This window comes from Passer montanus, unplaced genomic scaffold (genome assembly GCF_014805655.1).
Source record: "Passer montanus isolate IOZ18808 unplaced genomic scaffold, ASM1480565v1 scaffold29, whole genome shotgun sequence".
In the NCBI taxonomy this organism is placed as follows: Eukaryota; Metazoa; Chordata; class Aves; order Passeriformes; family Passeridae; genus Passer; species Passer montanus.
This window is the reverse complement of record NW_024367596.1, coordinates 3,463,776-3,478,203: the sequence shown is the minus strand read 5'-3', so window position 1 is coordinate 3,478,203 and position 14,428 is coordinate 3,463,776. Positions and strand designations below refer to the sequence as shown.

The 14,428-nt window shown below is 45.2% G+C and overlaps 1 protein-coding gene across 8 annotated transcripts in view; it reads left to right on the top strand.

Annotated features, from left to right (window-relative positions):
• MECOM (MDS1 and EVI1 complex locus) overlaps positions 1-14,428 on the top strand; it is a 322,308-nt gene that overhangs the window by 281,705 nt on the left and 26,175 nt on the right. For 5 of the 8 annotated variants that reach the window (XM_039713580.1, XM_039713587.1, XM_039713582.1 and 2 more), the window contains 4 exons: positions 4,616-4,718; positions 6,893-7,109; positions 8,820-8,967; positions 9,998-10,154. In XM_039713580.1, coding sequence (XP_039569514.1) covers positions 4,616-4,718; positions 6,893-7,109; positions 8,820-8,967; positions 9,998-10,154 — 625 coding nt within the window. The remainder of the gene's footprint in view (positions 1-4,615; positions 4,719-6,892; positions 7,110-8,819; positions 8,968-9,997; positions 10,155-14,428) is intronic. The other 3 variants (XM_039713581.1, XM_039713588.1, XM_039713583.1) reach the window with 1 other exon arrangement.

The following is a 14,428-nucleotide window of genomic DNA, read 5'->3' as shown; positions in this document are numbered from 1 at the left end:
TCTGTTCCTCCTTTTCATTTGTCTGGAGGGTGTAATTCCTCATTTTGATGGAGCTCCTTCGACATAACGCTCATTAGTAGTTTTGGACATTTAATTTGTTTTATTTTTCAAGCAAATTCCACTCTTGCTCTGTGTGGAAGTGGATGCCAGTTGGCAGCCTCTTGGGGCACATTCCCCAAGGGAGCTGGGAGATGGGGCTGCCTTGCTTGGGGAGGGTGCACCCATGGAATGTGGTCCAGTGAGTGCTGGTGGGGCTCACCAGGGAGCAGTCCACTTTTGGGGTGTTGTGTTCCATCCCACCATCCCAAGCTGGGTCCTCCTGTTTGCACTGGTGCAGGACAGGATCCCTGGGTGCCTCCCCTGTGGTGGGAGCTGTGAGTTCAGCACGTGGCCTCGGGGTTAAGGGACAAACTGCATCCACTTGAGTGGCATCTCTAGCCTGCCTAAAATCTGAATTTCCCAGCAGCTCTGGAGCTCGTGCAATGTTCTCCAGAGCTGTAGGCAGGAATAAAGGGCTTAGTTGGATGCACCAGAACTCAGCTCCTCTTTGGGGCAGCACAAATGTGTGCATGGCAGTTCCTGCCTTCGCTCACGCTCAGTGACTGAGTTGCTGCTTTTCCCCCCAAAACCTTAACTTCAGTTAACCCCTGCTGGTTCTGGGGGATGCTGACGGCAGCAGAGGGGGTCCAGGCAGGGCAGTGTGGGGCTGGCAGGGGCAGGGGGCTGGCTGGGGTGCTTCAAAGCACAGGGGCTCAGCGGCCGAGCGCGGCCCCAGCCGAGCTCGCGGGGAGCGCGTTTCGCTATTATTTCAATTATTACAACTTCCTGAATAGGTCGAAGGTCGTTCATAATTCACGCTTCTGTCATCTTTACACATGCCAAATGCAGTCTATTAAGCATAAATAAAATTTCAAGTGCCTGACCAGGAAAAGTAAACTGGGATTCATAACAATGAGGCCTTATTCAGCCATTTAAAAGTGAATTGTGTGTGTTCCTTTTTTTTTTTCCCCCCCTCCCCTTTCCCTTTATGGCTTTGCAGTTTGGGAGCTTTTATTTCTGCTCGGTAGCACAGATCTCTGACCTGCAGTGTGGGTGTGGGCAGGCACAGAGCACTGATGAGCCTGGCCTCCCCCAGCTTCTCCCCACCTCAGACCCCCTGAACTTTGAAAGTGTTTCCAGACCTGAATCCGATTTTGCTCTTCCTACATAAACTGTAGTCACACACCGTTGATCCCAGGGCATGTGAAATGAGCATCTGGACTTTGCTTTTATTTTTTTTTTCCCCCCTCCTCTGGTTGTTTCTCTCCTGTGCAGAAGCTCTTCCTTGACTTGTTCTCAAGCAGACCCCAGTGCAGGTTAACCCAAAAAAGTTGGTTAATGGAGCAGCATCAGTCAGCTGGAGAAATAATAGCCAGAAAATTGAAACCTTTCATTAATTACAGTAAAGTCAGGACTGTGTGCCAGAAATCTTCAAGCTTTGCAATTGAAAAATCCACTTATTTTATGATAGCATTTCCTAATACAAAAAATACTGCCCGTGGTGGAGGTGCTGTTCTTGCAAAACACAGGCAGCCCAAGGGGTCCCTGTGGAGCTGGGGAGAGTTTGTGAGGTTCCCCACATGGGGTTTGCAGAACTTCCCCCCTCCCTGCCTGCCCTCAGTCATCTGTTGCTGCCTCAAAATTCAGGCAATGTAGTTCATTTCTACATCAGAATAAATTTACCTGCATGATTGTTTTGGTTTAAACTTAAATATGTTTTATTTTAGATTCTCACGGCAATGTAAATTTATGTATAAAGGGTTAGTGCAGGTAAATTTTTTCTGTATATAGAAAAATTTTAAAAATTATTTTTTAATAATAATTAAAGTTAAGACTCTGGTGGTGTGAAAATACCAGAGCTGGAAATCTGTCACTCAGCCTTTGTTTTGGAGAATGTTAGGAGTGAGATGCAAAGTAAAGAAGCATTGCTCAACTTAAAAAATTGAGTTTTTTGAAACACTCATCTTGTTTCCCTGCTGAGGGACAGAGAGGCTGGCCAGGCAGTTTCTGGTAGGTAGCTGGATCATTTTTGGATTTTTGAATACCAATGCAGACAAGACAGCTGGCTGCAGAGTCTGCTCCTGCTCGGGGATGTGTCCCCCAGCTGCAGGAAAGATGTGGCATCGTTCTGGGCTGCCCCAGAGAAGTGATGCTCCCCAGCACAGCGCCTGTGAACAAGACCCTCTTTATGCCCCAGCCCATGTGTCCTCCCTCTGTGCTGAGAGGTGAAAAGGTCTGTCCAGACACCTGTGATGGGACAGGGAAAATACCAGAGAAAGCTCTGCTGTGGTTTTTGTTCGCTCCTCGGTGTGGGTGCAAAACCAGCCCAGGAAGAACAGCGGTGTTTACCTGACTGGGAAACAAAACCTGTGAGAAGAAGCAAGTCCTGGGCAGAGCAGAAGCTTTGGCACAGTCCCTCTGGGGTGGTGGAAGTCCTTCTGTCTCCTGGCTGTGTGCTGCTCCTTCTGTGTCCTGTCCTTCTGCTTCTACCCCAAGACAGAGGTCTCCAGAAATCTCTTCAGTCAGTGTGCACATGTCATTATTCTACACATTATTTTCACCCCAAACCAGCCAGCAACTGGGCCTATCTTCCACAGATCCAGCTTACCTTTCAGATACGCAGAGGCCATTACACTTCTGGAAATAAAAATCCGCTTTTCAATACATCCATCGTAACAAGAGAAAACCAAGCATTGCTTGCAGCAAATATTCACTGGATGTGGCACTGTCACCGGGTTTATTTGCAGGAGGTAAAAGCTGGCTCCATTTACCTGTGGTTTGGCCTTTGTTGGGATGAGCTGTGTTGCCTCAGTGCAGCCCCAGCACGCTGAAGCCCATCAGGCAGCCCTGTATCCTTTGGCAGTGCCAACACCACTGGATCCTCAGGGGATTGTGGTACCAAATCTTGCCTGGCTGCATGAAGGGATATTCACAGGACACTTCCAGGCTCTCTTGGCCTCCAAAACGCTCGGTGGAGTTTGAAATCCCCTTGACAAGAGATACAAATGGGAAGCCCAAACAGCCCAGGCTGGTGGTTTGAGGAGGGAGGGTGGATCACACTGCCCATTAACTCCTTCTCCTGGTTTTTATGGGGAAAATTTGCCACAAGTGGGGGGTTGTGGCACTGGTACCTTTTGCTTGATGTGTTTTGCCAGCACTTCTGTCACCTGGTGAGGGGTGAGCCCCGGGGTGTGGGATGAGCAGCCTCCACTGCCACTCCCTGCACTGTTCTCTGCAGCGGCTTTTGGGACAAACTGCGGGGAAAAAACCCTCCATATCCGAGGAAATGCATCCAAATTGGATATATTTTAGGTATTTAGCCCATTTAGTGGGCATGGCTTGTGCAGGCAGAAAGGATTAGGCTGTACGGCCACCTCCTGGAGGACACCGGTATGTGCTGGCTGCCGGTGGGCGATGCTCTGCGTGTGCCTGGGCAGGGACAGCACCACCCTGGGTGACCCGGCAGGGAAGGTACCCACGAGCCTCCAGACACCTGTCCCTACCTGTGACAAACTCATCTGTGGGACTTTGATCACTGCAGGTGATTTTCTGCCTCTCTCCCTGTGCACTGCAATGAGCGTTGAGAGTTTGGGAGCAAACCTTTAAAAAACACTGAGAAAAAGCAAAGGCATCATTTTTTAGCGTAGGAAACATAGCTGTCATGTGGTTTTGTTTAACAAGGCCCGAGGAAGTTACTAATATTTATTTGAGCTGCTTCATGGAGCTTTTTAGTGCTCTTCACATTTCCTGCTGAGACAGAAAGCAGCCAGATGGATTTTGGGAATTTCCTTTCAGCAGAGTCTGGTGGTGCTGGCGTGTGCTTCTCTGGTGCATGAACCTAAGGGAGGGTGTCCCCTTTGCCCTCCCTCACAGCCGCCTGCCACCCCAAAGGGCTCTTTCCCACAGCCCAGCATCACGTCTATGAGGGGCCAAGGTGTCCCCAGCCAGGGCCACCACCAGCAGCTTTGGCTGCTTGGGGTGTTTCTTCATCCAGGACTGAATTTTCCCTTGGTTTCCATTTGAAGCTAAGGAATAGCCAGGTGCACTGGTTCTTGCAAGCTTCTCTTCTCACGGGTTTTTTGGACTGTTTGGATGGTTGGAATGGAGGGCTGGATGCCTATGGCTTAACCACCAATATCTCCTCATGTCTGCTTTAGAATTATAGAAACATCAAGGTCAGAAAAGACGTCTAAGATAATTGAGTCCAAGCATTAAAGTTACTCCAGTACCTTTTCTCCGTGCAACAGGAGTTCCTTCTCTTACCAGGATCACTCAGGGATGTGTTTTATGGCTGCTCTGTGCTTTGGTTTGGTATAACTCAGCAGACAAGTTGCTGGTGATATCTGCAGTCATCACACAGCTCATTTTGCAGCAGAGGCTGTTGAAAGCAGTCCTTTTTATCCTCACAGAGCCCAAAACACAACGGCTTTGGGGCTGGAAGGAGCAGCCTTACCATGCTCATCATGAGTGGGTAGGCTCTGGCCGCGAGGTCTGCCACACTCACCAGCAGGGGTTGGTGCTTCTTTGCCTGCTGTAGTGCTTACCTTGCTTTTTCTTTCCATTTTTTTCCTCCCAGATATTCTACAGAGTGGTAGCAGATATTGAACCAGGAGAGGAGCTCTTACTGTTCATGAAGAGTGAAGATTATTCACATGAAACAATGGCTCCGGACATCCACGGTTAGCCTCTTCTTACTCTTTCATCTGACAGAAAGTATCACTGACATTAACCCTGAGTTTAGGAAGACTTTTTCTTCTGTTGAAAACTGGGATGGCTTCACTGCAGCCAGAGAGGAGAGCTGGACTGTGGTTGCATGTGTCCATCTTCTGCCTTTCTGTTCCTGATTGAAACTTGATTTTTTTTGTGGGGTTGCAAAAGAAGAACAGCAATCCATGTCCTTATCTGAAGACTGTGCTGCTCCTGCAGGACACATATGGGCCCTGATTATAGATTATTTTTTGTAATTTAGCCAAACAACTGTGACCTTGAAAAGAGGAAATCTGATTGCCAATGTTGCTGTCACTTGTGAGGACATCTCAGCCTTTCTTACTCCTCACATTTGTCCTTTACTCATCCCACACACAGATTCTTCCTCTGAAACTCCTGAGTTGTTGCTCAGATTTGTCCCCCAGTCTCCAAAATCTCCTTTAGCTGCCTGTTGGGCAGTGGGTTATCAGCCACAGTGGGGACTGGGTGTGGGATATCTGCTTAATGCCCAGCATGTTGCAGTTTATGCCCAGAGGGACATTTTACAAATTTTCAGGGTTTCAGGGACAATGAACAGGGCAGGCCTCCCCTTTCTTGTAACTGCTTGTACATTCTTGTTCTCTTAAGAAAAAAGTGTGGATTATACATTCATTCCCATTAGGTTTTGTGTTGGTTTTTTTTTCCCCCAGTGGTAACTTTTTTGAGTTATTGCTGAAGGTGTCCCCCTGTCCAGCACACTCTCCTCCCTGCCTAGTCCCCATGGTCAAGTAGCTATTGTACAAATGACACAGAGGAAATCTCTGCAGTCACATGCAGGATCACGTCCCACAGGGCTAATTTAGAAGCAGACTGAGCCAAAGTGTTGCTCGTGGACAGCCAAGAGCAGAGCCCCATGACACTTTCTCTGGATCAGCTCAACTGTCAAGTGGCAACCAAGACCATTCATTGGGGATTCCAGCCAGTGCCTTTCTGACTCAGAGCCTCAGGGCATTTATATCTGGAACCAACCAGGGTGTCTGGCTCCTTGTATGGACCAACACTAGAAAATACAGCAGAAAAAAACCAAAACAAAACATTGTGGGATGTTTGTGTTGGTTTTTTTCCCCCAGTGATAACTTTTTTGAGTTATTGCTGAAGGTGTCCAGCACACTCTCCTCCCTGCCTAGTCCCCATGGTCAAGTAGCTATTGTACAAATGACACAGAGGAAATCTCTGCAGTCACATGCAGGATCACGTCCCACAGGGCTAATTTAGAAGCAGACTGAGCCAAAGTGTTGCTCGTGGACAGCCAAGAGCAGAGCCCCATGACACTTTCTCTGGATCAGCTCAACTGTCAAGTAGCAACCAAGAACATTCATTGGGGATTCCAGCCAGTGCCTTTCTGACTCAGAGCCTCAGGGCATTTATATCTGGAACCAACCAGGGTGTCTGGCTCCTTGTATGGACCAACACTAGAAAATACAGCAGAAAAAAACCAAAACAAAACATTGTGGGATGCTCTTCTTCAAATTTGTTTTTTTTGGGATTTTCTTCAGCTAATCTAGTCTTTTGCAGGCATTGCTAGTTAAGGGAATGCAGTACTCACTCCAAAGTAACACTTTGCTGATATTCTACACTTTTCAGCAAGAAATTATGACCAATTTTTTGGAATTCAAAGCAAAGAATTTAACTTCATGCATCTCTGGCTTACTTTGAACAGGGCTGGATGCTGCAGAAGGACTTATGGAAATTAAGAGTCTTTAAAAAACTCTAAACACCCTTTTGGCTATTTTAGATGCTGGTGTTTGTGTCTGAGTCAGTCCCTTTCACTGAGAAATGCACAGACTGGCAGCCTCTGCTGGATGTCCATGTTAGACCCTGTATAATTCTGTTTAGGATGGCATTTAAACACTTGTCCTTGGTATTTAAACTTTTGTCCTAAGCCAGTGTTAGGGATTCCTGTTGGATATCACCCAGGCAGTTAACAGGGAATCAAAGCCTTATTATAAGGCATTCTTAGGAGTCCTTCTTTCTTTTGAGGTTCTTCTCTTTTTTTTATTGAGGAGCAATTCGTTAACCACACCATCATCCAGCTTCTGGTGGGGTGGTGGTTAAAGGTGAGTGGAAACTGAGCTGGTGTCCCTGTGCCCACCCCTGTGTGTTGCAGAGGAGCGCCAGTACCGCTGCGAGGACTGTGACCAGCTCTTTGAGTCCAAGGCTGAGCTGGTGGACCACCAGAAGTTCCCCTGCAGCACACCCCACTCCGCCTTCTCCATGGTGGAGGAGGACTTCCAGAAGAAGCTGGAGAACGAGAATGACCTTCAGGACGTGCATGAAATCCAGGAGTGTAAGGAGTGTGACCAAGTCTTCCCAGACTTACAAAGGTAGGAGAAGGTGCTTAAAACATGATTGAGTGGGGCAGGTTCTGTGATGGTCTTGCTTGTTCACTGGCTGATGTTGGGCAGTGTGTGTTCCACGTGTCTGATTTTCAGTCTGAGGGGTTGATTCCAAGGAGTTGATGGAGGCAGATCAAGGCAGAAGAATTGCCTGGGTGAGGCAGGACTCTGGTCTGCGAGGTTTTTGCATGTTGGGAGTTATTCAGTGTTAAAGTTCTTTTCTCCCTCTGAGTGAGGGGACGATATCTAACATATGGGAATCATTGAGGAAATGTAAATTTAGCTTAAAATATTAAATATTGAAGAGAAAAGGCAGAAAACAAAGAACAAGTCATCATAAATAGATGGGCAGTACTGTGAGAAAGAGTGAAAAATGAGAGTGAATGCAGCCATTCTCTGAACTTCTGAATTATTGAAAGGCTCATACACCACACAGACAGTTCACTGCAAAAAAGTGCCAAAGTGTGCTATATCCAGATTATATAAAACAAAGGCCCCAAATGAGCCGTGCTTGAGGGTATGAGTAATTAGATGGGGAAATAGCTGAGCAAGAAGATGGGGGTGTTGGCTCCAGGAGTGCCCAGTGCTGATGTCCCAGTCTGGGAGCTGGTGCCACAAGAGTTTCTCTGGGTCTTATGGCAAATTTGTTTATGTGATGGAAAGTCAATTGTTATAAAAGTATTAGGAAGAGAAGCCAGAATTTTTTTTCCCCCATAAAAGAAGAAGGGGTAGAAGTAAGAGCATCTGCAGAGTGAAAGCATTTCCATTGCCTGTGGCTGAGAATGGAGGTTGCTCTTTGGGCTACACAACCCAAACAAGGCTGTAACCCCAGCAGGTTTGGTCACTGATTCAGCAGAGGTCAGTGGGAACTTCATGTGAAAACAGTTTGGGCATCCCAGGCTAAAATTCCCACTTTCCAGTGGGTTTTCTGTGAATCCACTCTTGCATTATGTAGTGATCTTCCCTCAAGCAGTGGTGTGAGTTATGACTCTGTATGTGACCAAACAATACAGCTGTTTAAAAATACATATTTGCTACAAATGAATGATAAAAATTCAGAGACAAAGTTTAATTTAAAGATGTACAACAGAATTTAGGTGGACATTGAATATCCTAATAATAGACTGAATAAACCACTAAGAAATGAATGACTAAACAACCACACAATTGCACACAGTTAATAATAATCATCAAGAATAACTTCAGTTGTGTGGTGTACCTTAGCTAGAGGCTTCTTAAACTCATCCTGTCTTACTCCAGAGGAGTTATTCCTCATCTGTTCCTGCTGTAAGAAAAATTGACTCCCATCAAAGGAGTGGATTTATAGCAGGTGGTGGCATCCAAGGTGTGTTTAGAGGGAAAGTCATAAGGCAGAAATAATTCAGACTGCAGGGAAGAATTACCAGAGTGAAATAGTGAGAGGTGTATGAAATAATCTCCTTGGGGAGTGATGGCAGCAGCATCTCCTGGAGCACTTGCAAGTGGCCTGGCAAAACATGAGAGGATGTGTTATTCTGGTGGGGAGAAGGAAGTTCTGCCTCCTGGCTGGGGTGAGCCTGGAACTCACAGGACTTATTTCTGTCAGGACTGGGCCTTTGGGGCTTTTTAATTTTCTTTCTTTTGGCTGTAACTGTGTGCTCTGCTCTCTCCTCTTCCTATAAACCCACGTCTCACTGAGCCCTGTTCCTGTTTCCACAGCCTGGAGAAGCACATGCTGTCACACAGTGAGGAGAGGGAGTACAAGTGTGACCAGTGCCCCAAAGCTTTTAACTGGAAGTCCAACTTGATACGTCACCAAATGTCACACGACAGCGGGAAGCACTACGAGTGTGAGAACTGTGCCAAGGTACAGTGAATTTTTAGGCTGCCTGGCACTTCTTGTGCTGCTGGATGCAGGGGAGCCTGGAAGTGGGGGTGCCCCAGGCTGGGATGCAGGAGGGCATAGGGCTTCTGCTGTGTTCCACATGGTTTCTCAAGGGTTTTAATTTCTACTTTGAAAATATGTTCTTTTTATTTCTTTTTTTGATTTGGAAATGGCTGTGGAGTCTGAAATGGGCACCGATGCAGGATGCTGAGCATTCCTGAGCTCAGGGCTTGACTCCTTGAAAGGATTGGTGGGGTATAAGAGGGTCAATGAGGGGCAAGAACACCCAGGGAAACACAGGGCAGAGGATTCCCTAGGCTGTCTGCCAGCTGCTGGGACCTGAAACTTCAGGACAGTACTGCAATATAAATCAAAAATAAGCAATGGCAATGCACCCCAGCTGCACTGAGTACAGCTCTCATCTGTAAAGCATCTCCATCACTTCCCAGCACTGGGCTTGCCGTGGGGTTTATTTGTATAGTATGTGGTACTCTGCATTTGCTTTTTATCAGATTTCCAAAGTTTGGCCCTTTTTCATGAGGACTTAATTGTTTTAAGGTAGATTTGCTTCAATATTGGGAATTTCATATTCAGCTGACACTTGTAAGATGTAACCAAGCCCTGGTTTCTAGCTCTGAGTTGTGCACAGGATTACTTGTCACACACTCAGGTGTCAGTATAAAGTATTTCTATTGCAGTAATGCTTAGAGGCTTCAAACAGCCACATTTTCACTCATTTCCCATAAATCTGTGACCTCAAATGTGCAATTTCTAACAGCAAAGTCAAATGTTTCTTCTGCAAAGGGGTGAACAGACCCACACAATACTTGGGTGATCCAGGGAAACTGAGGCCCTTTCCTGCAGGCACAGCTCCCATTTCTGGCCATTAGCAAGAGTTTTAACCTTAGAATGCTCCCAAAAATAGCTCCAAGGCTTGAATTTTAAAAGACTCTTGTAATAACTGGCTTCTTCCACAGTCAAGTTTCTTGGTTAATCAGTACTCATTTCCTAGCAGGTTTTCACGGACCCCAGCAACCTTCAGAGGCACATTCGTTCCCAGCATGTGGGGGCTCGTGCTCACGCTTGTCCAGAGTGTGGCAAAACCTTTGCCACTTCTTCAGGCCTCAAACAGCATAAACACATCCACAGCAGTGTCAAACCTTTTATATGTAAGTCTTCAACTAAACGTCTTTGCTTAAGTGTTGTTTCTGTTGCCGCGAAGCAGCGCAGTCTGGAAGCAGGAGGTTGTGTCCTGCTCCCTTTGAGTTCCCCACCCGTGCCACAAGGGCTGGGAGTTACTGAATGAGTTCTGGGTAATTTGTGGTCCAATTCAAGGAGTTATTTTCATGTGATTTTCCTTTTCAGATAAACACTGTGTGCTGTATAAATGTACCTGTTGTCCCAGGGATGTTTTTCCACGCACAGATGCGAAGTGAGGAATGGGATTTAGCCAGACCAGGCTCGGTGGCTGCAGCCTCATTGCTCTGCACTGTGCTGAGCTGGCTGCTCTCCTCCTGCTTTAGGAGCAGATTTTGGGCTGCAGAGTCTCCACAGCAGATGCCATGATTTTTGCTGGATTTGGAAAACAAATCTCAGTGGTTCAGTGAGGTTCATCTTGCCACCTTCCTCAAGCATGCCCCAAGTTTGAGGGCTGAGTTGAGCTATTAGATCTTCACTAACAGCTTCTCCAGCAATAAAACTGGCCTTAAATGGGATCCTCAGCACCTCACAGATTGCATTTGCTGCTGAGCCAGACCCTGCTTGGAAAGGGTGCAGATTGCTTTCCCTCCTTTTTACCAGGGAAGCAGAGGCAAAAAATATTTAAAAATGTTGTTGGTAGTGCTACTCTCCACCATGGCCTTTTCAGGCACCTGCTGTGACTTGAAAGGTACCTTGACCATCTCCCCTACTTGTCTGCTAAACCTTTCAATCTTTTGCTGCTCTCAACAATAATTTACTGAAATATCTGCACCACATCTTTGAAGAGCATTGACCACAAACTCATATATTTTCTCAAGAGGAGGAGTATTGGCTTAAGCAACTCATTTGTGCAAAATCTGTAACCTGCCATTGCATTAGTAATAATTTTGGTTAAGACTCTTTCAATAGGAAAATATATAAATAGATCCAATATTAAATATCATTAATAATTTTTAAAGCTGATTGCAGATTAAATTATTAAACTTAATTAGGAAGCTAACTTCTGGTTAGGTAGGGATTCCTCAGGTAGGCCTATTGCAACATCCTACATAGAAGTCTCTAAGTGGAACCCCTCATGAATGAAATAATCTCTCAAATGCTTTTTTGTTGCTGTTTTTCCTGATAAATCAAAACAACAACTGGTATTCTTCACATGTGGCATGAGGGATGAAACCCCATGGAGCAACCTACGGATAACAGCCATGTAATTACACAACAAAAAGGTTTGGAGACCACATGTTTGGTGGGCTTTGCTGAGCTGTGAGAGTGAGGTAGGGTCACCTAGAGCAGATATCTGCTTTCCACCAGAAGGCCACACACCATGATTTACTCATACCAGTCTGTTTATGGCAACTGTCTCTCATTACAGTGTGCCGCCCAAGCCTGAGTGAAAACTCACCAACACTAAGGTAATTACTCACTGCCTTTGCAGAATCTCCAGCCTCCCCAAATAGAAACCACATGCCACAATAGGCTGAACATATTCTAAATAGTACTTACAGTAATTTTTTTAATAAGCAGAAAATATGCAAACTTAACTGCTGGCTAATTTGGGGTCCAGAGACAATCACCGTACGGAGTGCGTAGGCACGAGATCAATTTTTTTGCAATTTTTGGGGGTTTGTGTTAAAACTGGGGTCTGTAGAGCAGTAAAAGCTGCAAGGAGGGGAGCTTCTCTTATGAGTCAGTTGCTTAAAAGTATGGCAGTGAGATTTAAAGGGTGTAATAAGGTGTAACAGCAGAACTCAAACCCAGCTTCTGTTGCTTTCATACATGGAAACAATTAAAGTTGATAACCACCCTCCATCTACAAAGTTTAAGTCGTGTGATGAAAAGGAGGTAGAACTTACAACACAAATTTATCTGAGGAGTCCTTGGGAATATCCGTGGAGGTGTCACAAGCAGTTTAGACACAGAGTCTCCTCCAGAGTCCCTGTGGCACTGGGTGTGCCTGTCACTGATGCTGTGGCACACCCAGGCTTCAGGTGACAGTGCCCAAGAGCAGGAGTACTCCAGGGAGCAAGGGCTGCCACCTGGGCACAAAATTTCTCTGCCAGCCCTAAAAATTAAACAGAATGCCTGTTGAATGCAAGAGGCACCTTGAGCAAGCAGCACCTCATTAAATAGTTTTAAATAATTTCAATGCTCGAAAAGGTAAATTGTTGGTACAGCTGTTAATTGTTTGCTGAGATTATATTAATAAATATTTACGTATTTTAATGCTATTGCCATTATTGATTGAATTTAATTTAAAACCTGAGATAAAATGCATTTAGTCAAATTATTAATTTGCATCTCCCTTAATAGCCTCTTAAGATGTCTTAAAATTTTAAGTGCATATTTTTGCTTTTCTCTAGAGTAGAATATTTCTTGATTCTGTTGACTTTGGAATATATTAATGGAGAATAATAGCTTAATAATGTACCACTGTTCTTTAAGGGAGAACTTCCCAGATTTTAGGAAGAACTAATCTGTGCCAATCTCTTTTCCATCCTTTGCCACTCCAACCAACCTGATCAAAGCCTTATCTTTAATAAAGCCATGTGAATAAGAAGCAGGGACCTCAATGCAACCTGGTAGAAGATCAAAAGTTCATAAAACATTATTTCTTTTTAATTCTACAATAGCCTATAATTAGAAATGCATTATTTGAGATATTTTGTTTTCTGAAAAGATACATATGGTCTATCCTGCTTTATACATGGGAGAGGAGTAAATGCATAACATCCAGCTTGTGTGAACCTATGGATGCAACACTTGAGTCACCATTTGGCTCAGTTTAATTTTGGTTTCTGTGCTTAGTGTCATGAGAGCTGGGGGAAATTACTGTGTAAAGCCTCAACAGTGAGGGTAAGGGGCCTGATTCTGTACCCTGGACTGTGGAACAGAAGTCTAATGCCTGCAATTAAGTTAAAAATAGGAGGAAATTGCAGAAAAATCAGAACAAAAATGAATGATAAATAATTCTATATAAAATAAAAAATATATCTATGTTAAATAGGCAAATAAATTATTTTTTAAAGGGACAAAAACTACTTAACAAGAGAAAACCAAGCATTTTCAAGAAACTAGAATAATCTTTTCTCATCTTTCTTGTCTCTTTTGTTTCTTTCTCTTCCATTTTTTTTCGCTTGATTTTTGATTTTCTCTCTCTTCTTTCTTGCCTTTCCTTGTGAATGAAGATTTCCAGCAGGAACAGTAACTGATACACAGAAACAAACCTCCTTCCTGAATTACCACACTGCAAATTTCCTGTGTTTGGGCCCGATCCTGCACCGTTTACCCCACGAATTGTCCCGGGGATATCTGTCAGTGCGGGATGTGAACAGGGGAAAAACGGGTGGATGGGGCAGGATCAGGCCCGGGAACAATGGGAGCATTGTTGGTGAGATACGGAGCAGGCTGCTGAAGAGGTAAACAGTTAGGAGATGGCAACAAGTGGTGGAGTTTCTCAAGGGCAGGGGTTTGGAGGAGCAGGAAGGTTAGCGCGGGCCCCGGTGCGAGTGGAAGTCAGAGGACGTGATTGCAGTTCATGGGAACCAAGAGTGCAGGATGGGATACATTCAATTCAGTTTCCTCTGCAGGCTTAAAATAGAGCCATTGTAAATTATGTCAGACTGTCTCGAATCATGAAAATGATTGTTAAAAAGGCCTCGGAATACACAATGCGCATTGTTGTGCGGCTTTGATGTGTGAAAGATGAGAGTTTATGATATAACAGAAATTAAATAAAAAATAAAGTGGCCACATGCTTTTTCCTGCTGGGAAAAAAAAAAAAAAAGGATTTTTTGCAGGGATAACAGTGCTTGCTGATAGTAGTGCTGCCTTGTTTTCAAACAAGTCTGGAGCTGACACTGTTAGAAGCAAGGTAGTGCAGAAGTACAGGCAAATTTTGGCATAAGGAAAAGCACAAGGCACAGCACAGCCTTGGGGCTTGCCTGATGCTCCTGCTCATCCAAAAGATGCCAAGAAGGGATGCAAAAAGTCACTGGTGAACTAATCATTGCCCTCTTCCAAACTCCACTTCTACTTACAGACTCTTAGTTTGGTTGCTGCCCACTTTGCTCTGTAAGGTTTGTAACAGCCAGAAAACCAGGAGCCTCCAAAATCCTGTTTGCCTCAGTGATATGATTGACTCTGTAGTGTCTCACTCTGCACCACTGGGACCTCTTCCAGCCTCCTGCCACTGGAAGGTTGCTGGGAGCTGAGCTCCAGCGTGCAGGGTGTCACAGGCTGGATCAGG